We start from the raw sequence: 27,537 nt of genomic DNA, 5'->3' as shown, positions 1-27,537 counted from the left end.
TACCACGTGATCGGGAATCCTCGGCATTCATTGGTTGTTGCAATGACATGCAGCGCCAGGAATGATGATGAAACAAAGATTTACAAAATAAAAATGATTTAAAACTGCATAAAACATATAAAACTGGCAATAAAAACCATATAAATTTAAATTATTTATAATAAACCATGTAATTCCTATGTATAACATTCAATATTAATATTTTCATTGCAATAAAATATTTCTGCGTGCCACGAGCGCCATCAATGTCACATGCACATGTTGTACTAATTACACACCAGATTGAATATATATTTTTGAAAATAAACCCGGAAAGTTGATAATAACTATCAAACGCACATCTAATACAATCAAATAATGTCTCCTAAAAAGCCTAGGACGTGTAAATCACCAGAAGGTATTCAATTCTGTAAAAACTTGCATAGAAATTAATATAACCTCAAAATGTTCTTAAACTTTACAGAAGTATTTCATAACTACATTTGCGAAAATGAAGATTTATCAGTCGGAATCGCCTCTATCATGACTCTAATGCACACGATTAAAAATGCCAAGTGTAAGTTACCATCCCAACTACTTTTACACATTTAAATCTGAATTGTTTTCAAATTATGAATGATTTTAGACAGCACATTACAAGAGCTTCGAGAAACCCTCCACGAAAGCATAAAACAAATGAAGCAAACAGACCATCCAGTCGCTGCTATCACCTCCGGCTGTGAATTATTCATGCGTTTCATCACTTTAATAGAAGATTCCGAGGTAAAACTATCAAAAAACAACATAAAAATCAAATTAAACTAATAAAATACACATTTTTAGTCAATTGAAGATTGTAAGAAAAGAATGTTAGCAAGAGCAGACATATTCCTACAAAATCTAAACGAATCACGTGGGACAGTCGCCCGAATCGCACAGAAATTCATCCTGGATGGTTCTGTAAGTAATTATTTACTAAAACTAGAAAGATATTGATGATTTCTTCACAGAAAATCTTAACACACTCGAAAAGTCGTGTTGTGCTGGCCGCAATGAAAGAAGCAGCTGCACAAAACAAAAAGTTCCAAGTGTTCGTCACCAACACCGATAAACGCGCGGATACAATGGAAACAGAACTGCGCAAAGCAGGAATCAGTGTCACGATGATATCGGACGCCGCCATTGGATACATCATGGAATACGTGGATTTCATCATGGTTGGCGCGGAGAGTGTGGTTGAAAGTGGAGGAATTGTCAATAAGGTAACAGGAAAATTTAAAAAAAAATCAAAGAAAACAATAACATAACCTAAAAAACTTAAAATTTGACAGCTCGGAACGTATCCAATGGCGATCTGCGCGAAAGAAATGAACAAACCGTTCTATGTCCTCACAGAAAGCTTCAAATTCTCGCGACTTTACATTCTAAGCCAGGATGACCTTCCAGATGAATATAAAGTAAGTATTTATCATTAATCTCACCAAAAATTCACTCTAATCATTTTTTGTTTAAGTTTTCACCTACGATGAAAAAAGACAAAGTCAAACTGTCAATGGTCGACTACACGCCACCTATCTACATAACCTTACTTTTCACCGACCTAGGTATCCTCACACCTTCAGCTGTAAGCGATGAATTGATAAAACTCTACTTGTAATTTAATTTAATAAAACATTGATTATCTGCACATTGCACATGGTTAAGTGATGTAAACGTGTGTTCAATTTAAAATATCTTAAACATTTCCAATGTGAGCTTGATAAATTATACTTTAAGGCACTTGTCGTAAGTCGCATAAATAATAATCACAGGAATAATAATCAGAAATTTCACATGTGAATGAAACCACATCGAAAACACGATAATAATTAAAGAAACTACGCGTTAAAAATGTAACTTACCTTTGTTGTTTTGTTGCGTGTTTTGTGTGTGTGTTGTGTTATATGTTAGTATTGTTTAAGACTGGAGCGATAAACCGCGCATAATGTATCGACAACGGTGTTGATCTGCTCGAAATTCGGGCGTTTCTCGGGTTGATACTCCCAGCACCGCAGCATTAGACGATACATTTCATCCGGAGTGTTTTCAGGCGCTGGCATTCGATAACCTATGATTTTTTTAGTTAAAACATGAGTAAAATGTGGGAAAATTGAGGTTATGTGTACAAACCTGTGTCGATTTTTTCACGGGCTTTTGTATTGCTCATTCCGCTGTAGGGTGTGCCTCCACGTGAGAAAATCTCCCAGCAGAGTATGCCGTAACTCCACACGTCACACAACGAAGTGTATTTTCCTATTAATGCAAAAGTTATGCATAAAAATGTGATGAAAATAATTTTAAGGTTATATTTGAGGTTATAACTTACCGAAATTTAAAGCCTCTGGTGCCGTCCACTTGATCGGTATTTGTTTCATACCGTCGGAGACGATGTATTCTTCTTCTTCTCGTGACATGCCGAAGTCGGAGATTTTCACAACGTTGGCATAACCTAATTTTATAAAAATATTTTTCAATATTTAAATATTTTAAAAATTATTATAATCTTACCAACTAAACAATTTCTCGCAGCTAAATCACGATGAATGCAATTCTTTGACTCCAGATACCGCATGCCGGCGACCGCGTCCAGGCACATATTCATTAATTGTGACTCGGTTAAAGTCGCGGCTTTCTTGCGCAGAAAAGTCAGCAGTGATCCGCCGGGCACAAGCTCCATGACGATCATGATGGGTTGTTTCTGGACGCAGATGCCGATGAGTTTCACGATGTTCGGATGGTCGTATTGTTTGAGTATGCGGCCTTCCTGGAGGAATTTCTTTTTGTGTTCGTCGGGGAGCGTGACGCGGCATGTTTTCACTGCGACTTCTTGCTGGCTGTTCTTTAATTGCGCTTTGTAGACATCGCCAAAGTTACCCTGCACAGATTTAATATAAAACTAATAGAGAATTTCTCGTAGATTATGAATCTTCAATCCGGTGCTTTTTATCACTTTTAGTTTATGAGATATCCGCGAAAACAAAAAATTTTAAATATTTAAAATTATTTGCACGCCATTTGCTTGTAAATCCTGACACTTTGATTTAAAACTAAACATTGTGCATGAAATTTCATGTTCAAGTGATATCGCGTATTGTTATCGCCAGATACAAAAAGTGAAAGTAAACAAACAAGCAATCCGCAACGCGGCTCACACGGACACGATGTGCACTCACTACCACCAACAAAACACCTCGCAGATCTAACAAATCTAACAAACAAACATTTAATATGAAAAACTGCATCCTAGCGCCATCTATCGTCATAAAATATAACTCACATCGTGTCCTTGTGCACTTACTACCTCACACAAATAATCTTGCAGATATAACAAGCAAACAATAAATATAAGAAACTGCATCGTAGCGCCATCTCTCGCCATAAAATACAACTCCATACAAATTAAATGTAAGTAAGACTTCACTCACCCGGCCGATTTTATCCAACAGAATCACATCGTCGTTATTCAGTTCCCATCGCTCCCGCGGAATCGGTTTATACAATATGGCGCCCGAACGTGCGGTGACCGGAAGCCCGCTGTCGCACTGATAGAGGATCAGTTCACGTATGCTTGGAAAGGCAGGTCCTTCAAAACGATAATGTCCCTGCAAATACAACATCATTGATTAATTAACCACATCTACCACAACAACAAACACTTACTTCTGTTGTTGTTTGAACAATGAAATGTTTATGCCCGCCCCAACACACAGACAACACCGTTTGGCACTCGTCATTCCTCGTCGTCTCCCGCACAAGAAAATCACCTTCCTGCGTCAATAATCGGACAACTTCTTCGCGTGGCAGCACACCGTGAAACCAATCTTCATCAACCAGCGGTTTATTTATACTTAAAGACACCTAAAATCAAATTAAACATAAAATAAATTTTGTATTTTATAAAAATACAAAACAATACAATAAAAACACATGTTAAATATAAAACTTGTATGAAATATTGTGCAATACATTGTGCAAACGTGCTAAAAGCAAACAAACATTCGATTTTCTGTTAGTAAAGCAGAAGAAAACATAAAACACACAGATAATATTTTATGACGTACAGGATCAGCGCCCTCGCTCTGCGTGGCGGAACCTCTGCGAACCCGCGTCCTAGGTGGCGCTATCGGCGATGATGGCGCCGACTTCCGACGAAACGGCTTGCGAAACAGCCGCGCGACAAACTTGTGCTTATGCTTCTTACTTGCCAACGGCGACAGCGACATCTGATTAATACCATTACCCACAACCGCGAGTTTAAGAAAATAATATACCATCACCGAGATTAGCACAAAACATTTTACAATAAATAAAATAGAGATTAAACACATATTTACCTGCTCAGTGGGATTACTAATAAAACCAGCGGTGTTATCTATGGAAATATCCAAACCAGACGGGACTTCTTCACATCCCAATTCATTAAGCGCTGATTTTATTAGCTCAGTTTGTTTTAGCATCTTTCTTTCCAGGCATTTCAATTCGTTTAGTTCTTTTCTATTCACTTCTAGACCACTGCCTGATGTTGAAGATAACCTAAAATATAAAAATTTAAACATAAAGTTGATATAAATTTAATATGTGTTAATAAATGTACCGATTATTAAGCGTGGAAGAAATGGTGGAAGTGTCAGTCGTAACTTTGCCGTTTTGCATCGCAGCGCCATCATGCGGCACAAGTAGCGCCCTCTTTTCTTGACTTTCCTTCAAACTACTCTCCAACTCGCCTAGTTTCGTCCTCAACCATTCCACGGTTAAATTATCCACAGTCAGTTGATTCGGAAGTAATTTCCCGGCAGAATCTTCGACCAGTGATTCATCAAACGTGAATTTTACCGGTTCAGAAGGGGCAGTTCTTAAAAAAACACACAAAATCAACAAAATTACTAAAAACCTAAAATTTCTTACTTGTGTTTCTCTGTGAAGCCATTATACTCATCACAGGGTTTAATAGCCTCTAATCCACCCTCGATGCGTCTGTAAACCTCGCGAAACTTCTCCGCGGCAAGGTCCGAATACTGTGCGACTTCCTGCAGGATCACCTTCCACGCAGCGACGAAATTCTCCTGCACACTCTGCTGATGCTCCAGCAATCCGGGCAATAGAACCGTCCGGAAATCCTTTTCAAACTCGGACGCCTCACACAACAACAACACGTACTCATTGTGCGTGAGGTGAAGTTTTCTGCATGCCTTCTGGTATTTATCGCGCACCTCGTCCAATTTACGCCCGCCGCGTCCAGCTGAAACGAAATTAACGATTCGCATCAGAAATAGAACGAATGCGTCGGCCAGAGAGGAAATATTTCTCGGCCGGCGTATTTTTAGCCGGTGTGGAAAACGGACTTGAACTCGGCGGCGCAAACATTGCAAGACAAGTCGAAATGATGATCATGAATTACGAAACGCACAACAAAAGTTATTCAATGCGCAAACAACGCCGTCGTTAATTAACCTGTGACATTCTAATTGCGACGACGACATTTGCTTGTGTTATTGTCTCATTGGATTCGATTAAAACTTACACTTGACGTAATGCTCCTCGAAGCGTGACCGCATCTGTTTGTAGACTTCCAGATATTTCTGGTAGTCGGTCTTTTTGCGTTGCACATCTTCTTGTAACTAAAAACAAAGAAAAACAAAGAAAAACATTAGTTAATCAATTAATATTGCATTAAATCACGGTATAATATAAAATATAAACTTGTTTTGTGATTTTCTGCCAAAGATTCAGTAAAAGTGAAGAGAAAATTATAATTTTCAAATAAAATATAAAATTTTGAGGTGAAATCAGCGTTTTTGAAGCAAAAAATCACGCAAAAACACAACTAACCATAAAAAACCCTAAAACACCCTAGAATATCCCCAACCTGTCAAAATTTCAAGTTATGCAACCAATAATACAGATTTCTAAGCATAAAAGCAAATTTTCTATCAATATAATAACGCGCCATGTTTGTTTAGGAAGTCAATGGCGGCTTGGACATATGTTCACCGGTCGTTCATTAAGAATTTGCAGCACCACCGGCGTTCCACTCGCTTCCCGTTCTCTGTCCGTGCGTTCGTGGTTCATTGACTTTGCGCAGCAGTCGACCACTGGCCGCCGCGCCGTGTCATGTGAGAATGAGAAGAGAAGTAAGAATTACGAATCGAGAATTAAGAATGAGAATGTCCGACACTCCGACCGTCTTGCCTTTTTTATTCTTATTTATAGACATCAAAGCAACAAACAGACAAGGTGTGTTCTTACAGCGCAAGCGCGATTACTCATTTGTACTACTTTTAATACGTTTAATTTATACACACAGATGAATAACATTCTTCGGCGGAGAGAAAAAATGTTATTAACTGCACAAAATATCAATTTCCACATGTTCCACCACAAAAACACGTGTAAAATGTGTAAAATGTATAAAATTCGCAATAATTACACACATACACAACGCCTCTATTGTTTTTCTAACGTATTAAGATGTTATCGCGATTAATTAATTAATTCCAAGCGTGAAAAAGAGGAAGCAATCGTTTTGTTGAAATTACACGCCAAATAAATCACATCCAAACGCGAAACAAAAAAGTTTCAAAGTGTCAACACATGACACTATCAAGTAAGTGTCCTAAATACATGAAATAATTTATTTATTTATAATCATCACACCGCCTCGTTGTGCGCATGACACATGACAATTCAAAAACTTTCTTCGGCAACCACCCATACACCCACACACAATATGATTGTACAAACAGGTGAAACACGCGTGTAACCTTCACGTCAAATCGCCAACTTATCGCCGATTGTAAAAAACGACGCAATAAACGCAATCAAACCAACAAAAGCGGAAAGAAAACGCCAATCAGGCGTAACAACATTAAAAACCACCGTAAATTCAACCACGCAGCGCGCAAATGACTCCGAAAATATAAATATTCACAACTACTGCATCTCAAACAGTGTACGAGTATTTATAACCCGCCTGAAAACTATTAGATCAGCGCACGGAATTAAAACGTATTTGCGTTTGCCATGTAAATATCCATGATAGTGAAAGAAAGCAATGCATTCTACCCCTCGCGATAAAGATAAGCATTTTAAATATATAATAATAACTCACGTGTGTAAATTGTTGTGCAATACGCGTGTGCTCCTCCTGATAAAACTTGCGCGCTTTACGTTTATCCGCATGCAGCGCATTCAATGCATCCAGGGTTTTTGTCTCTACGAGATCCGCGTTTTGTCGAAGTAGTTTCCCAGCGCATTCGAATTCGTCCATCATGGTGCGCCATGCTGCTTGCACGCAGGATCCAGCCAAATCGTCGTTTGCGCCGCCGCCAGCGACTTTCGCTCCTTGCGCCGCTGCGGCTGTCAACGCCAGCGCGTATTCTCGATCCGCGCGTACTTTCGATGTGAGGCAGCGCTTCATCGTCTCCAGCAGACGCAATTCTGCATCCTGACGGAGTAAGAGCGCCTCGTGTGCGCTGCGGCCTTGCAGAGTCGTTGAGAAACCCATTTTTGATTAAAAAATAAAAATACTTTCAGTTGATGGTAGGCATTTTGTTATACACCTAGAAAATAATAATTATGATTAGGTTTTTGTGGATGTTTGATGATTTTGTTGACTTGACGCACCTTGTTTCACTGTTTGACTGTGGTCAGAGACGCCTTGCTTGTGTTCTTGTTCTGCGCCCCGTTTTTGTTATTCTTTCGCTCGCCGCGCGCCGAGAAGAGATCCACGCCGATCCGCGCTCCCCGCCATCAATTTACATTCACATCACACACATTCACATGCATACGAAAACCGCAAACTGACCGCGACGCGCGACTATTCTTCACTTTTGTTATCCTCGCACGCCGTGGACATCCGATTATAATATTCGAATATATTTTCACACACATGCACGTTTGGGTTGAATATTTGATATTTTTGTTTTTAGAATTCGTATTAGATTTGGTTTTATTGCGGTTGTGGATTGCGCACGGCGACGTAATCGCTAGACGCGCGCAAACGCGACTGAATCAGACAGAATGTTGTGTGAATGTGAAAGAGTTAAGGCAAGTCGCGTTCGGGCAGCGGTTGGGCTGAGCACATAGAGCGGGCGCGCAACACAACACCGAACCGGCTTTGGTTGTGTTTGTCGTTGTGTGCCCGATTACCGAAATAAAACAGCTTGCGTGTGGCAACAGGTTCCGAAACAAAAACTTATTTAAACGAGCATGTGATGTTGTGATATAGGCAACCAGTGTTACACCTATGCACGTAAATGCCAATGTAAAGTAAATTTCTTACATTTTCACAGATTTTTACACAAAAAGACAAGTGTTGTGTTGTAATATAGGCAACCAGTATTACACCTATGCACGTAAATGCCAATACAAAGTAAATTTCTTACATTTGCACGGATTTTCGCACAAAGAAACAAGAACATGTTGTAACAAAGTGTTTTGTGGTAATATAGGCAACCAATGTTACACCAATGCAAACATTTATACACAAAGGACAAATGTGCATTGAAACACATCTCTGTTGTAATATAGGCAACCGATGTTACACCAACACAAATAAACCCCAAATCAACGCAAATTTTCTACATTTAACAACACAAAACGCTTCAAATGACAGATTTTTTACACAACGTCTTGATTGCAATGAGCAAAGCGTCGTGCTTGGTCCGATTCAGGTACTTTTTCGCGTAGAAATCAAAAGTACCTTCTTTATGCAGAATCATGTACAATCTCTCCGCGTATTTTCTTCACATGCACAAAATTAATAAAAAAAAAACTTATATAGAACTAAAATATATCTGCGTAGGTACTAACCTTGTTTCTACGTTTTTATCGTCCAGAAAATAGCCGAGATTTTCAATAATCCTCTTGCGTGTTGTCTCCAAATTCGGATTATTCATAACAGCCGCAGGTCCAGCGATAACCACCGCGCAAATTATCAATCGGACCGCCGCACAGCGCACCAATGGATTACGATGCGTTGGACCCTTGGCGCAGAGCGAACGCACCGCGTGGAATATCGGAATATGCGTTACCATGGCATCCAGCGCCATGTTGGCATCCTGACGGATGAATTTACTCGCATCGGCGGTTTTATACAATAATGTATTGATTATATCATCGAATTCCTTTGCAAACAAACAAAATTAACATTTTAAGGTTCTGTAAGCATAACCATTACTTACAGGTCGACGTGTATCCTTCATAACCTCAAAAAAATGCCCGGTAAGTTGACATGCGGTGCGCGCCACATGCGATCGCGGCGATTTCAGCAACTCCAACAATCGTTGATTTATCACAGTCATATAGGGCATGATAAAGTCTCTGGACATGTGTTTCGCCATGTCTATAATCTCAGCTAAACCTTTTAACGACGTATTAAAATCCGGAGACTTTATCAGATTCAAAAGAAGAAAAAAACCATTATCACAAGATGATGAGGATCCAAATAAAGTAGAAGAACTCTAATAATATAAACAAAATATTTTCAGACTAAATTTTTAGGTTAAAATAATTATATTTACCATTGCGCATGGAATTTTCTGGATTTTTTGCTGTCGCTTTGCCAACTCTTCACTTTTCACCGCACGCGCCATTACACCGGGCGTGAACCTTGCATACGGAATCTCCCCACGCCCCAATTTCAGACCATCAGCGCCCTCTCTAAATTTACTCCCCATCAAACACCGCACGCTTTCCACTTGTTGTTTCAACGACTTGCTCTCGGAGCTTAACGTCGGCGACATGAACGTACCCCGCGCATGCGCATCCTTATTCTTCATTGCGCATTGATAACGCGAACCAATCGCGTCCGTCATTGACGAGCTGCTAAACTTAGACGCCTGCGGTGATTTCGGCCGACATTCATCACTCACCCGTGAGATTTTTGTATCACTACATGTCGACGTCGTATAAAACTTCTCTTTGAGCTTGAGGTTATGTTCGGGGTACATGTCGAGTCTACGTCATCTACGCCATATTGTGTTTGGGAATGCCATGCGCCTAGCTTAGAAATGCGTTTTTCTACGTTTTTACCACTCCTAACCTCAATTGCTTCGTCATTCAAATGAATAAGACTATGAAACGATGTCATCTGTCGATTGAAGTCTTTCTCTCGCCCGGCGAGTGAAAATTTCGAGCGGCCATGTTGAGAAATTCTCGGGATAAGTGGCGATATGTTTAAATCATCCACCCATTGATTTAACCTTACATTATTTACGTCTTTCATGTCAAGAAACTCTAACAACTCACGTGTGGCTTTTGTATGATGCGTCGAATTCTCTTTTTCGGGTTCTTCACGTAGGTTAAGACTATCCACGCTGAATTTTTCATCGAAATCATCTGCTTGCGATACTTTTAATTTCTCTGCCTTTAAATCAAGTTGAAGATTTTTATTTGTAGGTTTTTGACGTGTGCGGACGTTGAGTTTGTCGATTTGGGCTAATTCTATGATGGTTTTCGATGTTTGCGTGTAAGATTCTTGATTTAGTTGAGGTTTTTCTCTTGTAGGAGCACAATCTAATTGAAAATAAATTAAAAGTGAGGTTAGGTTTTGATATTCAACTACTAACCGCCGTGTTGTATCTTTCTCGAGCCGTTTTCACGTTTGACATACACCGGAGCCATGAATAACGTTTTTGGTGGTTGATGTTTCACCGCGCAGGAATTTAACGCCTTGTATGATGGAATATAATCATTACCACTCATGATATGCAATTTTCTAATGTTTAACCCTCAAAATATGAATATTTCCACGCAGAACGTGTGAATTTTTCTGACATTTGCAATTTTGACAGTTTTGACAGTGAATATTTTTACATCACGTGCGTCGTAGGCACAAAGAAGATTAAAGCACGTCTCCTGTGTGCACAAACAGCTCAAAGAACGCAAATATGTCGATGTAATCCCAATATTTTCTTTAAATCTCTGCATATGCGTCGCCGATTATTTTTTAAGGTTAATCTCTTGTGTTATGTTGGTATCACCAACACCCACTTGGGAAATACATTTCTTTTCATCCGCTGGATAAACGAATAAAAATATTTCGAGAAAATCAAATACGCAGCTATAAAACGGTATAAAAGCTCACCGATTGCAGATATTCTTCAGTCGTTTATCGTCGTTGCTTGCAAAGACACCCCGCCACCATCTTGATTCAACCTGTCAGTTGTCACAATGCACTTGGGCGTCGCTATAGTCGCGCTCATCCTCTGCGTGACCTTGGTGCATTGCGAAGCGCAAGTCACGTTCTCAGCCGGATGGAACCCCGGCAAACGCAACTCCAACCCTGGCTACGTGTCAATCGGCGGTGTTAATCCAGCAACAGGCAGTCGCAACATCCGCCCGACGATTAAATCCATCACTAACGTTTGTCATTTGTTAATTGTAAGTTAAAGCCCTGTCAAAATTTAGCGAAAACTAATACTTTTTATGATTCAGAACCAAATCCGAGAATTGTCGAACTGCGAAGCGTCGAAATACGAACCGCGCGGCGCAGAATCAGAACCGATCTTGTTTGAACCAACAAATAAATGAGAATACACATAACTAGCGGCCATTATGATTGTAGACGTTGAAACGGCTGGAAATAACTGAATTTTGTTGTATTTCTATTGAAATGTAATGTAAACTAAATAAAAAATCAATAAATACGTAATGTAAAAAGAAAAAATCGCAAAATATTTACGTGTTTAAATTAAACTAGAATAAAAACACGGTTAATCCGTGGAATTCTAGTGTGAACTAAGCGTTACCTACGCCGCCATTGTGAAAGTTGGTCAGCTGACAGCCCGAAGTATACCGAGTCGGGCAAATTCGAGCTTCACGCGCAATCGAAAGCTCGCCCGTGTGTTGATGGATTTTCTCAACAAACCGACCCAGAAATCGTTCACAACTGCTCAAAACGCTCAAAACTCCACGCATTTTCACGACAACCACGTGAATATCGTTCACATCTACCATCCTGCCAGCATTGTTTCTCACCGTGTGAGAAAACACGCACGCAAAGTAAAACTGGAGCGCGATAATGTCCATGTTTCTGCGCTCGAATACAGCTAGGTTATGTTTGTCAGCGGTAGCTAGAAGGGCTTACAGCAGCAAATCCGAAATCGTAAGTCTTTTTAAACGTAAAATACTTAAATAAATAAATAATTAAATATTGATATACCTTTATAGAGAGGTCTTGTCCTGGGTGCTTACACTGAGAACAAATGCATTGAGCTGACACCTGCTGCCAGGCAGTTTGATGAGAAGACTGCTGGGAAGCTGACAAAGAATCTTCAACTGTGAGTTGTGTTGTTGAATATCTGTAAACCACTGCTTTGTTTTTGAATTACTTGGTTATGATTGGTTTGATGAGGGTGCATTTGTGTTGAATTGGTTGCCTATTCTTCTGTTAAATGATTGTCATAGTCATAGTTTTTATATTATACACTAGCCTGAAACTTTCATTTAATTTCCTTTCATGTAATATTTTCTCACTGTTGACACTATCCGTACATTGAAAGTAAACTAATTGAATGTTTCAGGTTATAAAATAAACGTACAAACCAAAACCGAAAAAAACAAAATGTCATCGATGCGCGATGGCCGCAGTTCATCCGCGTCATCACACAGTGGGCGGGGCGATCAAAACAACGTTCCGAATCGTTCCTCGTCCATACGAACGCCGAAACGTCAACGCCCAACGCCATCTAACTCCCTGGAAGACAAACAACTCGAACTGGCATGTCCTGTTTGTCTTGACATCATCGATGAGGCGCATATAACAAAATGCGGACATACATTTTGCTATGCGTGTATTGTGCGCAGCATCGATATGCTGCAGTCGTGCCCGCGTTGCAATGCTCCACTAACAATGGACCAAATCTTCCCCAACTTTCTCCTCAACGAACTGGTCGTCAAGTACAAACTGCGTCGCAACTGCCTCGACGCGATCGGCAGCGTCGAACAAGATGGCGCTGACGGCCTGCGCAACTTCGTCGCTAGCGAAAGTGGTAACCTAACTTTGACGGACGTGAATGTCATGTTAGAAGTACTCACGCAACGCAAGCAACTGCTCGAAGCCGAATCATGCGCAGCGCAGAATAAACTCCTGCTCGAATTTCTCAAACACCTCCGTCAGAAAAAGAACGACGAAAAACAACAGATAACAAAAGAACTTACATTAATCGAGGAGGATATCGAAGAAGTCGAGAATAAACTTAAAGAAGTACACAGTAAATGTCCAACTCTCGAAGATGTCGAACGAACGGTCGCGTCGGCGGCGAGTTTAACCGAAGGCAATGAAAACGTCACTGCCATGCGTCAAGAGATGATGGATTTAATCGGCAACATTGGCAGCACTGTCGCTGTCACCGGTACAACCACGCCGACAGCGCTCGCGGCAGCGCAGCAGCCATCACATGAAATATCCGCACCGAAAATCGAAAATAAACTGTCATCGTTGGCAACGCGCAGGCGCAGAATGCACGCACACTTTGACGACTTTGTCCAGTGTTATTTCCAATCACGTGGGAAAGATTTATACTTCCCGCAGGAAAATCGCATTGAAGAACCACGCCAACATGGCGGACTCGATGAATTCCGCGAAGATTTAGTCAAATTCTCACGGTATTCATCCGTGCGCGCCATTGCAACCATCCAATTCGCCAGTGACGTCTTCAACAACTCCACCATTGTCTCCTCGATTGAATTCGACAAGGATAATGAGTATTTAGCCATCGCAGGCGTTACAAAACGTATAAAAATCTTCGAATACGGTACTGTAGCTCGTGACGTAGTCAATATTCATTATCCCTGCATTGAAATGGTGTCCAACTCGAAGATATCTTCGGTTTCATGGAATAGTTACAATAAAAACACACTGGCTTCGTCTGATTACGAAGGCACCGTCACGATTTGGGACGTCGGGACTGGCCAACGCACAAAAACTTACCACGAGCATGAAAAACGTTGCTGGAGCGTTGACTTTTCCGAGTCGGATCCGCGTTTGGTCGCTTCGGGTTCCGATGATGCACGAGTCAAGTTATACAACATGAATGTCGACCATTCGGTGGCGACGCTCGAGGCACGCGCGAATATTTGCTGTGTGAAATTCAACCCGAAGAGCAGTTTTCACCTGGCGTTTGGTTCCGCTGATCACTGCGTGCACTACTACGATCTGCGTAACCTCAAAGAAGCGCTATGTTTATTCAAAGGTCACAAAAAAGCCGTGAGTTACGTCAAGTTCCTCAATGGCGAGCACATTGTCAGCGCATCGACGGACTCGCAGCTGCGCATGTGGAATGTCAACGCGCCATATTGTCTGCGGTCGTTCCTCGGTCACGTGAACGAGAAAAACTTTGTCGGATTGGCCACAGATGGCGATTACATCGCGTGCGGATCCGAGAACAACGCGCTCTATGTGTATTACAAGGGATTAACTAAGAAATTATTTAAGTATAAGTTTGATGGACCGCGCGGTATTCTAGAAGAGGAAGAGAGACGCGAAGATGATCCGAACGAGTTCGTGTCGGCCGTGTGCTGGAAGCCGAATTCGAATATTTTACTCGCCGCGAACAGTCAGGGCACGATCAATGTGCTCGAGCTGGTTTAAACAAATTGAAATCTTATACGAACCGAGTTGTGAACGTTGTGTTGTTAGGACAATCAATTGATTTGTAGGTTATATGAACACGCGTACTTACTAAGAGATGTCAAATATGTCAAATGTCAGCGCTTTGTGTATCTCCCGTCATAACCTTAACATAACCCGAAGTTACACGAACAAGCTGTGCAATTGTTTTCGTTTTTGACTAGACTAGAGTTGAGATTCAAACAAAATAAAAAGAAAAACGTAATCTAAGTGTTCTGCGAGCGCCGCGGTGGTGAGAAGTCGTACCTTATTAGTTGTTTATGCGCAAAAAGTTTATCCGACGAAAATCGAACGAAATCAAACAAAAAATGAAAAAAATAAGATGAGAAACGTTAAAATATTTTTAGATAGATGTTTTTTGTCACATATATAATTATATATTCGAGCGTTTTTCAATGTGATTATGTAATCGAAATATTTACAAACAAAAAATGATTTGCCAAGCAAAAAAAATATGAATATTTACACTCAATGTTGATAATATGTTATAATACTATTAATGTACCCAGAAGATGTGTACTCACTGAATATTCCAACGTGTTTGATGCCAACTTTAACTGAATGAACATATTTAGCAATAAAATTAACCTAACCTTCAAATTAGTGACGTGTTGCGTTGATTTGCAGCGCCGGCGAGTTGAAGGAAGGTGCAAGTCGGACATTTTGGGGGTTAGATGACGCATACAGCGCTGTGGTGGTCGTCGGCATGGGGAAGAAGGATAAAGGTTATGACAGCTTGGAGAATATATGCGAGGATCGTGAATGCGCACGCGCATCAGCCGCAGGTGAAGTATAACCTCTCAAAAATGATTATAACCTAATAATTTTTAATTTTTAGTTGGTTGTAGTGAATTGGAACGTTTTGGTGTGAATGAAATCTGCGTAGAAGACTTTCAACATGCTGAATGTGCGGCAGAGGGCGCCACACTCGCCACATTCAAATATCAAGAGTTTAAAACCGAGAAAAAACCAGAAACTAACCTATTATACTATGATGTCACTGAAAACACAAAAATTCTAATTTGTGGAATGTGGGTTGCATAAAAGCAGTGGGGCAAAACATCGCAAGGCATTTAAAAGAAAAACCGGGGAATAAACTGACACCCGCCATGTTTGGCGCATACGTACAAGAATTATTCGCGGATGATTCCAATATAAAAGTAGAAGTACACGATAGAAAGTGGATAGAACAGAAAAAAATGGGTGCGTTTTTATCTGTAGCAGCAGGGAGTCACGAAGAACCGAAATTCATCGAGATAACCTACAAAAACGCCGACGACGCATCTAAACCGTTTGTGTTTGTTGGTAAAGGAGTCACTTTTGACACCGGCGGCATTTCACTGAAACCCTCCAAAGGTATGCCGACAATGCGCGCGGATATGGGCGGCGCTGCGTGTATCATCGGCGCAATGCACGCCGTGTCAAAGATGGCGCTGCAGATCAACATGAAATGTCTAATTCCGTGCACGGATAACATGCCATCGAGTAAAGCCACGCGTCCCGGCGATGTCGTCACCGCAATGAATGGAAAAACAATCGCTGTGGATAACACCGATGCCGAAGGAAGACTTATTTTAGCTGACGCGTTGTGTTACAGCGGTTGCTTCAATCCGAAGTTTGTGATTGACATGGCGACGTTGACAGGTGCCATTGGTGTTGCGCTGGGGAAAGGCGCAGTTGGAGTGTATAGTAACACGCATGCGCTGTATGATATTCTACAGGAAGCAGGCGCACGCACAGGCGATCGAGTATGGCGCATGCCACTGTGGAAGTTATACACAAAACTCATGACAGATTGCACAGCGTATGATTTACAGAATGTCGCTGAGGTAGGTGGCGGTAGTTGTACAGCCGCCGGGTTTCTTCGTGAATTCGCACCGAAAGATGTCGATTGGATGCATATTGACATCGCGGGTGTCATGGATGGCGCGCAGCCAATGAAATACGTCAAGGGCATGTCCGGACGACCAACACGCACTATTATAGAATTCATCGTTATGAATCAGTAGTAATTTACCTCAAATGTACGCTATATGAATAACTTGTATTAAAATGTTAACGTTAAAATATTAAGTACGTGATTCTAGTGTTCTACGTTAAGTTACGAGTATCACAATGTCGAAATTCGAGTAATTCGGTAACGATTACATGATTTTGAGGTTATGGTTATAAATTACAGTTAAGGTTAGTACACACACATCTCTTAAGTAAACTTAAGTTTACCGACTTAAGTCATTAATTAATTACTGGAATGTTACAGAAGGAGGAAAAGAGGATGCAGGTTAAAACAGGGGTTAAAAAATGCTCGCTTTCAGTGTTTGATTCGTGGCGGAGGGGGACTCTCTGAGGCGGCCGCCATTTATGGCGACACATATTCGGGCAGATTGCCGCGACCGCGACCTCTGCCGCGACCTCGTCCACGGCCACGCCCCCTCCCACGTCCTCGTCACCTTCTCCCATCTGTCATTCCTGCGACCAAATCTAGAAACAGAAAAATTTATTATTTATTATTATTAATCATATTTAATTTAATAAGTTATTACATACCTATATTACTTGTTGTTTTCTCCAGATAAGCCAAAGGTCCTTGTAAAACGCCCGCTGGATTCGCCTGGGCGCCGAACGGCGGCGCACGCGCATGCTGCATGAACATCGCCTGCTGTCCACTTGGAATGCCCGCCATGCCGCTCACCTGCACACAATGGTGAAACAAAACAACTTGTATTCAATGCGTTTGCACCAAAATTTATTTGGAATTCTCTCTTACACTTGAGCAAAGAACACGCAAGGCACAATCATTATCATTTTTCATGTTTCATGTAAGTAATATAGATAGATTTATATATGAATATATAGGAACGTTCGTTAATTTGGCATCTGCTAGAATTCTAGAATTTACTTTGTACATATTATCGGCGCTCTACCTGCATCTGTTGCATCTGCTGCTGTTGTAACTGCTGCTGCTGGAGCTGTTGTTGCATCTGTTGCTGTTGCATTTGTTGTTGGATCTGCTGTTGCATCGTCATACTGCCGCCGCTCATGGGGTTATTATTGACGTTGACATTCGGTGCGATTTGTGATGGCGGCATGCTACTTCCGGGCATCATTCCGCCGGGTGTGGGCATTCCGGGTGTCACGGCTGTTACCTGCGCCGGGCTTTTGGAATAACCCTGTAGGTCCATGAGTAAGTTCTGCCAGACGTTGATTTTTTCGTAGTGGCGTTTGAGGAGTTCGTCTTTGCGTGTCAGTTCTATGCGTAGTTCATTGATGTCTTCTTTCACGACCATTTCCGGTTTGAGTGCGGATAGGAGGAAGCGTTTCTGGAGGAAAAACGCTTCCATTTGGCGAGCGAGATCGACGAAACGCAGCGTGGTTTGCTCGACTTCTGTGCGTAGTTCGTCTTTGTCGCCTGTGGGTAGTGCTTCTTCTTTTGTGAGCACATTTAGGCAATGCTATAAAAATGAAATGAAACAAATGACAATCAATATTAGTTTAGAAAAGTATGAATGTTGTATTTTGACTTACTTGGAAGGCTTCCTCAAACTCGTCGACGACATTACCGCTGCTATTCGTCGGAGTGGCCATCGCTGACACCGGTGGCGATGATTCTTTCATTTGTACGATTTATTAAACTTGTTTCTCGTATTGAAAAAGTACTGAAGCGATAATTAGGCGATATCTGGAGGGTGTTGGGTAGTAAATATGATTCGTATACTTGTCGGTTACACTGGAAAGTACGATGATAGCATCTTCGTCATCTCACGCACAAAGAATCTTGTAAAATCGACGAAAATAAATGAAAGCGAGCAAGTGCGCAGCCAAGCGCAAGCGGCCATTAAAATTACAGAGATTGTGTTGTAGTTCAGAAACTCACCACTAGTTGACCATGAATACAATTTAAATCTAAAATATTTATTGCAATCAATTTTAAGCTAATTTTAACTAAGTAAAAATTCATTTTAAATATATTAATACAGATTACACTAATATTTACTATTTTAAACGTTTTTATTTTATTTTATTCTATTTTGAAAGTTCGAAATGTGTGAGTCAATAAAAAGCAAACGTTTTAGTTCCAATACTCGCCGCCAGTTGGCGCTAGTTACAACCAATGCTGTCAATTTAAAATTATCGCAACTAACGAGGAAATGCTTACTTTGAACACGAATTAAATCAATTTTAATGAGATTATGATACTAATTGGGTTAATCACACAACCCGAAAGTAATCCACACTAAACCTGCTTGCTAAATTGTGTTAATATCACCAAATTAGTAACAATCGCACCCAAAATCTAAAAAACACAAAAATACACAAAAACACATAAGTTATTAATTATTAATCAATTACCTTAAATAAAAGTTCAATATTCATCGCACTTTTAGACCCAATCGTAAACTGCACTTGATTCTGTGCTAAATTCATTGGAATATCCTAAAAATCAATAAAATTATTTTGAAATAATGAAAATCCATAACTTACAATATTTTCCTGGATAATTTTATCACAAAACATCACAGTAAATTGACGACATGTATGTGTGCAACTAGCAGCACACAAAAACATCGCGCAAAGACTGCAGAATGTAATACAACTCCACATCGACGCGTAAATCTTCAAAAAGAAATTCCGTTTGACTTTCTCAACGTTTTCTTCACTCCCAGCGTGTTCCAACAAGATAATCAAATGATACAACTCATAAGTAATCCATACTGAGTTATTAGCAACAATAAATATATTCGTACATCGATACACTTTGTTTAACTTCGTTGCTTTGGTAATAATCGTTTGGTAATCTTGAAAAATCGTGGTTAAGTTATGTTCTTGGTTTAACCTTGAAATCAATCTGTCAATATGTGATCTGACAGTTTTTAAATAAAAACAAAAATGAAACGAAGCGTGAATCAGAATTAATTTCGGAATATTTATGCCTAACGTGAACAAAGTCGCGTGGAATGTATCATAATGAATGTAATACGTAACAATCACACTTGAAAATGACAGCGTTATTATAACCAACTCTATGTGCATGCTTGGTTGCCTATATACATGCTCACTAATATGTCGCAGTAGTTTCAGATTATAAATCGACGTTATTTGTATTTTAATCAATGAAAAGCTGAAAATCAAAGAACACACTACGTAGATTATCTCATTCAACGGTGTTATCACTGACGTTGATAGTTTTTCATACGAAATAAACGCTTGGAATGACAAAGACACAAAATTTATCAATAACGCCGTTAATTTAAGGTTAAAATCTTTAATTTTCAGGTTAAATTTATTAAAATACGTTATACTACTAGAATAAATCCCGGTTATTTTCGAAATGTTTAGAAACAATTTACACGAATGCATTTTTATTTCTTGCGCGTGTTTGCTGCGATTGCTGGGAAAATATTTGTGCCACGTGCACGTTCTAAGAAAGTCATTTAATTATTGTAATGATCGAAGGGATAGCGGTGGAAGGGGGACGCAATTAACGTCGAAAAGAAGTCAATTTATTGATTGCACTCGTTATTGCAATCGAAGTGTGCGCGGGCGGAGAGTAGAAACGAAAATGAATACAGGACATGATTGATTGAGTTATTTGTTTCAATGCATTACTAAGTAGATAGCGAAGGAGACGGGGAAAAAATCGCCAAGAAAAAGGGTTTAATTAATTAAGTATAATACCGGTTAACCGGTTTTTATATCGGTTAACCGGTTAAATACCGGTATTAATACCGGTTAAATATTGGGTAACCAAAATATCGGTTTTAAGAATAGTAAAATACCGGTTTTAATACCGGTTAACCGGTTAAATACCGGGTTTTACCGGTTAAATACCGGTTAACCGAAATACCGGTTTTAAAAACAGTAAAATACCAGCTTTAATACCAGTGAAACGGTTAAATACCGATTTTAATACCGGTTAACCGGTTAAATACCGGTATTAAAACCGGTTAAATACCGGTTAACCGAAATACCGGTTTTCAGAACAGTTAAATACCAGTTTTAATACCTGTGAACCGGTTAAATACCGGTTTTGATACCGGTTAACCGGTTAAATACCGGTTTTCGTAAAAAAAATATTTTTCTCTTATTTATATAAATTTTAGGCTCGTTTGCGTTGGTGGTGCATTAATAACACTATGTACACCACCTACGTTAATTAGAGGCTTAATTTCCAGCCGGTGCTATCATTCCAAACAAGATATGCATGCGTATGACTCATGCGGGGCGGTTTTCCCGAAAACTGAGCGCGCAATCAAGTGTCGCAAATGTGAAGGGTGAAATAGTCACGACGTGTACCAACTAATGTACTTTTAATTAGTTGAAGAGAAGAGTGACTTAGAAATGTTGAAAGGAAAACTTAAAATGTGCATTAAAGGTGTGAACATAACCTCACGTTTTGATATTTCACGCTAGTTCCGCCTTACGGATTACGATCACGTCGCATAACGCAATATATATCGATAAAAAGGTCGAATTGCGAATTGTAATCGTAACACGCAAGCAGTGGGCATAGAAAATGTTACAACTTGTTGCGTTCATCCTCGTGCAACGTGTACGCACATAATCAATTTGTGAAGAAATCATTTTATAAAAAAAAAAAAATACGGAGGGAAAAAGTGAGAAATTTTTTGAAAAACCGGTTAACCGGTTAAATACCGGTTTTAATACCGGTTAAATACCGGTTATTTGGTTAAGTACAGGATAAAATATCATTAGAAATAAATAAAAAAACTCAAAAACCTGTTTTAAAAATACCGGTTATCAAAAAATTAAAAATACCGGTTTTTACCTTCGGTTAAATACCTAATACCTATTATAATACCGATTACAACTCAAAAACCCCTTAAAAAACTCTCTAAACCAATAAACCATTAATATTTTGCCTTGGGAGCCACGCCTACTGATGGGCGTGGCTCCTGCGACCCAACATAACCTCAAACAAACAATTTTTTGCATACGATCACACATTGTCCATCTCTGCAACCCTTAGATATCCATTACGATCGAAATCCCACGGGCATTGTGAAGTTCTTGTACGCTTTGTGGCGCATTGCCGCCGCCACTCCGAGCCGCCACCCCCAGGCGTCGGCGTCAACACGACCTCGGGGGTGGCACGCAGTGTTATCAACGCTCGGCGCGAAATTTTCGCAACATTTTCGCGTGCGCCGTCGTCCAATCAACACGTACAACAAACAAATAAAAATCCAAAGAATTTGTGTGTGAATATTCATAATAATTTAATAATAATAATAATAATAAGAAAAAGTGAAATTTTAAGTTGAGTTGAGGAATAAGTGATAATCAAGCGGTGTCAGACGTGTCATTTGACATTCCATTCGTCGTGTTTTATTCAATTTGGAAACTGTGAGCGAGAGTTTTACTCAGGTGAGTCACAAGAAGGTTTTTCGTTTTTGGGGGTGGAAAGTTGTGTGAAAGACACTTTTCGACTAAACTTTTGCACGTCTAATGAAAATCGAGATGTGTTTTTCACGCAGAAATGTAAAAAACACGTAAAAATGCGTAAAATACGTGAAAATACGTAAAAAATAATTGTATGCAACCAAAAACACACAAAAATCACTCTCATGTATTTATTTGTTGTTTTTATTCTTTGGCTTGTTTCTGGCATCAATATTATTGCGCAGTTTTTGTAAATTTAGTAAATATTGAATTTTTAATCGTAAAATAATACATTTTTATGTTTATAATAATTATATATTTATTTATTTTTATTTTAGCTCGATTCTTGACTCTGGAATTTTTATTGAGTTGTGTGGTCGTAAATGTAATGTTTTAAGTTTGATTTTATTGGATTCTTGAGTGAAACGAGTTGAAAAGTTAATACTTAGTATATTTTACGAGCGTCATCTGGTGAGGAAATAAATTGCTATTGTTATTGGCTATAAATATTGCTGATTTTTCAAGTAAAAACTTCATTTAGAAGCAATTTTATTGAAAATTGTGAATTTTTTTGTTTATTTCTTTAAAAAACAGTTGAATTATTAATAAAAATTAATTTATGTGAATTGTATTTTATAGAATAGTTTATTATCTATCAATTAAAAAAAGAATTACGTCTTTACCTCTATTTTTACCAAAGATATAATCAATTTTACTTGATTCAATGAAAAATCAGTTAAAGATCTGTCAAAGCACTTTTATGACAGATATTTGACATTTGAGGGTAATTTTAACCTATACTCTTGTCTTATACATAACCACACTTTAGTACTACACAATAAAAACCAAAATAAATATTGCTAAAAGTTGTGTTTCATCAAATTTTCCTAAAATTAAAAAATTTAATTAAAAACACAATTTTTTTTTACTACGTTCTTAAAAAAACACATAAATTATTAATTTAAATCAATTTTTCTTTGAAATATTCCATAGAATATGTAATTATCTATCAATTAAAAAAAGAATCACGTCTTTATCTCCATTTTTACCAAAGTTATAATCACTTTTACTTGGTACAATGAAAAAATCAGTTTGATGTATGTCAAAAAACAGATATTTGACAGTTGAGGTTAATTTTAACCCATATTCTTGTCCTAAACATAACCACACTTTAATACTACACAATAAGAACACAAATAAATAATGTTAAAAGTTATTTTTCATAAAATTTTAACAAAATCAAAAAATTTAACTAAAAACCTCAAATTTTTTTACTAATTTCTTAAAAAAACACATAAATTATTAATTTAAATAAATTTTTCTTTAGAATACTACATAGAATATGTAATTATCTACCCAATAAAAAAGAAATCACGCCCTATCTCAATTAACAACAAAACTACCAACAATTAAAGTAAATAATACAAAAAAATCACTCAAAAACCTGTCAAAAACATTTTTGACATTTTTGACAGTTCATATCACTCCAATCTAATTTTAACCTACACTACCCACCTAAATATATCCCTCTATATCCAATCAGGTTCGATAAACAATTAAACAGTTAAACAATCGGCTGATAAATTGCATTCGATATCAGCACGCACACAAATTTGACAGACGCAAAGATAAGCTTGGACATATCACCCTGACACACTTATTTGTGCACATTTCAAACACACGCTGCACTTCCCCCACAAACACATAAACAACAACACGTAGATTCCTACTACTCGTAAATCCAAAATGGCCGACAACATCTACCGGATAACCTATACTAACCTCATTACACTTTGGTTACTAAGTTACCCAAGGGTTCAATCAACTAATTTGCGTGCGGTTTAACCAATTTCCACCACCCTTAACCCCCAAGGGTAGGCAACCCACCGAACTGCATCTTGTGCACCATCACAAAACACAAAATATCAATTTTAATTTTAATGATGATATTGAAGCTTAAAACTTTCATTTCGTGCACGTGTACATCTGGAACTTTCTGATGCATACATGATTATCCCCGATTTGCACCCCTAAAATGTATCTCACGTTTCATCCACGTGTGCAATTCAAATACGCGAATTGTTTCCTGTTTGCATCTCGCAGCCGCATTTCCTGCGCAAGTGCTTTGTGTCTAATATTCGGCCACACTTCAAACTTCCTCCTGCACTCACCCCCACCCCCGCCATCACGCTTAGAATATAGTTGCGTCCGTGTGGTCATTGCGTAGTGTTGGAAATTGACTGGACGTGAATATCGCGCTAACTTTTCGATCAGCGTCTAAATACTAAGGACTAAACTTGTTACGGGGATGTTAAGGGGTGTTGGATGTTAGTTAAGGGTGGTTTTTGTGTGCTTGGGGGATGATTAGGCGGAAATTGCATATTTTGCAGGTTTTTCAATTTTCTTCATTTTTCTACGCGGGTTGGGTATAAAAGGATATTGAAAATGTAAAATTTAAGGGTTGTTACACTAAGGGTTGTTATACCTGCAGCTGGTTTGGATTTAGGTGGCTGAATAATTGAATTTTTGAGGTGTTTTGAAGAATTTCGCAGGAAATTTGAAAATATTCCGGGGATAAATAACAACTGATGGTTTATAAAGCCTGAGGGGTGCTCCCACATGTGTTGCTGCATGTGTATTTTCAGGGTGGAAATGACCGGAAGTCGATTAAAAACGCAGTCAATATATTATCCGTGTAGCATGTGTCCGCCGGCGGAAATCGAAAATCGAAAATCGAAAATTAAAAGTTAATAAAAAGAGTCAAATGTTTTGGAAAATTCAATTAAATTCAATTATTATATTGTTATTTAATTATATTTGGTAGAGAAATAAATTATTGTTGTTATTATCAATAAATATTGTTGATTATTGGATTAAAAGTTTAATTTTGATGCAAATTTTGTGAAAAACACGCGTTTTTTATGATTTTTTAACGAAATACGCATTAATTATTAAAGAAAATTAATTTTCGTGTTGTGTATGTTATAGATTTTGTTATTATCTATCTATTAAAAGAGAAATGGCGACTGTATCTCTATTTTTGCCAAAGTTATAATCAATTTTAGTTGATTCTATGAAAAATAAATGAAATGTCTGTCAAAACACATTTTTGACAGATATTTGACAGTTGAGGTTACATTTAACCTATACTCATGTATTATACATAACCACACTTTAATTCTACACGATAAAAATAGAAATAAATAACAATACGCGTTGTTTTTGATGAAATTTTAGAATTAAAAATTAAAAATTAAAACAAAAAGAAAAATTTTGTTAAAAATTCAATTTAATTAAATTATTATATTATTATTTATTTATATCTGGTCAAAAAATAAATTATTGTTGTTATTATCAATAAATATTGTTGATTATTTAATAAAAAGTTTAATTTTATTGCAAATTTTGTGAAAAATTCGCGTTTTTTATAATTTTTTAACAAAATACGCATTAATTATTAATAAAAATTAATTTATATGTGGTGTATGTTATAGAATTTGTTATTATCTATCTATTAAAAAAGAAATCACGCCCCTATCTCAATTACCAACAAAGTTATAAACAATTTTACTTGATTCAATGAAAAATCAGTTAAAGATTTGTCAAAGCACTTTTATGACAGATATTTGACATTTGAGGTTACATTTAACCTATACTCTTGTCATAAACGTAACCACACTTTAATTCTACACGATAAAAATAGAAATAAATAATAATACGCGTTGTTATTGACGAAATTTAGAATTAAAAATTAAAAATTAAAACAAACAGAAAATTTTTGTTAAAAATTCAATTAAATTAAATTATTATGTTATTATTTATTTATATCTAGTGGAAAAATAAATTATTGTTATTATTATCAATTACAATTGTTGATTATTTAATTAAAAGTTAAATTTTATTGCAAAAACGAATTTTTCACTAGTTTTGTCTTTAAACTAAGTTTTTATATCAAAATCAACAATATTCATAGCTAATAACAATAACAAAATGTCCTCCCATCAAATAAAATACATAATAACAAATAATATTTGTTATAAAACACCTAAAACACAACTTATTGCACAATCACACTCCGTATGCGTAAAATCAGGATACGAATAACTATAAAGCGTATTACAGAGTGAAAATGTTAAGGGATGAGGGTTGAAAAGAGCCGTAGGCGATAGTAATAAAATCCAAGTGAACGTCAAACATGCCCGACATACGTTTTCTGATTCTCTGATGCGGTTTCACGCCACCGCCAACCATCGATAACATATTACTTTGATCCTTTGATCTTCCACAGCATAAAATAAAAATAAACATTTGCAACACTCAGTGTATACAGAAAAAATGACCCACTTTCCTTTTTTATATGTTTGTATCTTTGGGAATCCTTAAAAGTGCCAAAAGATGGAAACTGAAACGGAAGTAACATATATGCAACCATCGTTACACCTTTCATCCATCATTCACCTTGTTACGCGTGTTTTCATTGATATCTTATTGAATTCGCATGCAAATATATTTATATCCATATGTCAAGTCCTATTAGAGTTGATATTTATGTTGTGTGGGTTGCTGTGTGTGTTTTGTTTGGATTTGTACAACTTCTGTTGACATAGGCAACACACTTTTCACATTCATGCACTATACATTAATCAAATGGAGTTTCAATGTTTCATTCATTATGATTGCTCATAAATATGAATGCGTGCATTTTGATTAGTTGCGGTAGTGAAAAGGTGAAATTTAATTAATATCACGCATCACGCATCAATCCACACCTTTCAAACTGATTTGAAAAACAAATATTTTCATTACAAAATCAAAAAAATGAACAAAATTGAATAAAAAAAATCATTTCTATTCAATTTTAACCTAACTTAACCTTAAATTTATAAATTCTGGTAGATTTTTTACATTTTAACTAATTTCACGTGATGTTTCCTTAGAAATTGTATTTTTATGCTGTGACAATATGATTTGATCATTTTTTCACGCTTAGAAGCTTGCTGTATTCAATCTTCAATCATTGTTCGCTTTTAATGACACTCGAACACAATAAACGCCTGAGGGTGATGTGATAAACGCCGAGGGGAAAATCTCCACTATTCTTTTGACGCCGTCTTTTCATTGTCACGCTTTTATCGTTTACACGCGCTCTAGTCAAACACAACAAATGAAAAACACGATCATCTTTTAAAACACAACAAATCGTTTGGATTTAATGAAAATTTCATCAAAAACAACGCGTATTATTATTTATTTACATTTTTATCGTGTAATATTAAAGTGTGGTTATGTTTATGACAAGGGTTTAGGTTGAACTTAACCTCAAGTGTCATATATCTGTCAAAAATGTGTTTTGACAGACATTTGACTGATTATTCATTGAATCAAGTAAAATTGTTTGTAACTTTGGTAAAAATAGAGATAAAAACGTGATTCTTTTTTTAGTTGATAGATAATTACACATTCTATAAACTATATACCGCATAAGTTAA

At 37.8% G+C, this 27,537-nt stretch overlaps 6 protein-coding genes and 1 long non-coding RNA gene across 10 annotated transcripts; 3 read left to right on the top strand and 4 right to left on the bottom strand.

The window, feature by feature from the left end:
- Window positions 1-69: 69 nt before the first annotated feature.
- LOC135801307 (translation initiation factor eIF2B subunit alpha-like) lies at window positions 70-1,666 on the top strand. The gene is made up of 7 exons (XM_065314741.1): window positions 70-397; window positions 464-556; window positions 626-762; window positions 823-939; window positions 990-1,241; window positions 1,311-1,436; window positions 1,493-1,666. The coding sequence occupies exons 1-7, from the start codon at window positions 358-360 to the stop codon at window positions 1,634-1,636; spliced, it is 909 nt and encodes a 302-aa protein (XP_065170813.1). The 5' UTR covers window positions 70-357; the 3' UTR covers window positions 1,637-1,666.
- FER (tyrosine-protein kinase Fer) lies at window positions 1,626-8,022 on the bottom strand. Of its 2 annotated transcripts, XM_065314727.1 has the most exons (13): window positions 7,642-8,022; window positions 7,127-7,577; window positions 5,540-5,636; window positions 4,924-5,257; window positions 4,613-4,870; window positions 4,353-4,551; window positions 4,080-4,241; window positions 3,679-3,876; window positions 3,444-3,620; window positions 2,527-2,893; window positions 2,345-2,467; window positions 2,149-2,271; window positions 1,626-2,086 (listed from the first exon to the last, which is right to left on the bottom strand). In XM_065314727.1, exons 2-13 carry the CDS (start codon window positions 7,520-7,522, stop codon window positions 1,926-1,928), a joined length of 2,595 nt encoding a protein of 864 aa, XP_065170799.1. In that variant the 5' UTR covers window positions 7,523-7,577; window positions 7,642-8,022; the 3' UTR covers window positions 1,626-1,925. The 2 variants fall into 2 exon arrangements, with proteins under 2 accessions (XP_065170799.1, XP_065170800.1); XM_065314728.1 differs by lacking the exon at window positions 4,080-4,241 and having other exon boundaries at window positions 7,642-8,019.
- Window positions 8,023-8,125: 103 nt separating this feature from the next.
- On the bottom strand, window positions 8,126-11,688 carry LOC135801303 (uncharacterized). 3 transcript variants are annotated; one of them, XM_065314738.1, is made up of 5 exons: window positions 10,587-11,052; window positions 9,540-10,533; window positions 9,201-9,479; window positions 8,830-9,143; window positions 8,126-8,261 (listed from the first exon to the last, which is right to left on the bottom strand). In XM_065314738.1, exons 2-5 carry the CDS (start codon window positions 9,966-9,968, stop codon window positions 8,213-8,215), a joined length of 1,071 nt encoding a protein of 356 aa, XP_065170810.1. In that variant the 5' UTR covers window positions 9,969-10,533; window positions 10,587-11,052; the 3' UTR covers window positions 8,126-8,212. The 3 variants fall into 3 exon arrangements, with proteins under 3 accessions (XP_065170810.1, XP_065170809.1, XP_065170808.1); XM_065314737.1 differs by lacking the exons at window positions 8,126-8,261; window positions 10,587-11,052 and adding exons at window positions 8,584-8,760; window positions 11,105-11,688; XM_065314736.1 differs by lacking the exon at window positions 8,126-8,261 and adding an exon at window positions 8,584-8,760 and having other exon boundaries at window positions 10,587-11,054.
- Window positions 11,689-12,189: 501 nt separating this feature from the next.
- On the top strand, window positions 12,190-15,250 carry LOC135801299 (E3 ubiquitin-protein ligase COP1-like). The gene is made up of 2 exons (XM_065314730.1): window positions 12,190-12,299; window positions 12,543-15,250. Exon 2 carries the CDS (start codon window positions 12,584-12,586, stop codon window positions 14,609-14,611), a length of 2,028 nt encoding a protein of 675 aa, XP_065170802.1. The 5' UTR covers window positions 12,190-12,299; window positions 12,543-12,583; the 3' UTR covers window positions 14,612-15,250.
- A 378-nt stretch (window positions 15,251-15,628) lies between these two features.
- On the top strand, window positions 15,629-16,723 carry LOC135801308 (cytosol aminopeptidase-like). The gene has a single exon (XM_065314742.1). The coding sequence runs from the start codon at window positions 15,760-15,762 to the stop codon at window positions 16,657-16,659; it is 900 nt and encodes a 299-aa protein (XP_065170814.1). The 5' UTR covers window positions 15,629-15,759; the 3' UTR covers window positions 16,660-16,723.
- On the bottom strand, window positions 16,676-18,495 carry LOC135801309 (mediator of RNA polymerase II transcription subunit 28-like). The gene is made up of 4 exons (XM_065314744.1): window positions 18,176-18,495; window positions 17,575-18,102; window positions 17,198-17,342; window positions 16,676-17,131 (listed from the first exon to the last, which is right to left on the bottom strand). The coding sequence occupies exons 1-4, from the start codon at window positions 18,263-18,265 to the stop codon at window positions 17,097-17,099; spliced, it is 798 nt and encodes a 265-aa protein (XP_065170816.1). The 5' UTR covers window positions 18,266-18,495; the 3' UTR covers window positions 16,676-17,096.
- Window positions 18,496-18,641: 146 nt separating this feature from the next.
- LOC135801314 (uncharacterized) lies at window positions 18,642-19,745 on the bottom strand. The gene is made up of 3 exons (XR_010550351.1): window positions 19,133-19,745; window positions 19,001-19,084; window positions 18,642-18,944 (listed from the first exon to the last, which is right to left on the bottom strand). It is a non-coding gene; the product is annotated as an uncharacterized lncRNA (long non-coding RNA).
- Between the last annotated feature and the right edge of the window lie 7,792 nt (window positions 19,746-27,537).

This window comes from Atheta coriaria, unplaced genomic scaffold (assembly GCF_025399875.1).
Source record: "Atheta coriaria isolate IRGN ID8LTWV9N9 unplaced genomic scaffold, Caltech_Dcor_3.1 hic_scaffold_10_pilon, whole genome shotgun sequence".
Classification (NCBI taxonomy): domain Eukaryota; kingdom Metazoa; phylum Arthropoda; class Insecta; order Coleoptera; family Staphylinidae; genus Dalotia; species Dalotia coriaria.
Note: the sequence above shows the minus strand (reverse complement) of the source record. Positions and strands in the feature narration are given on the sequence as shown.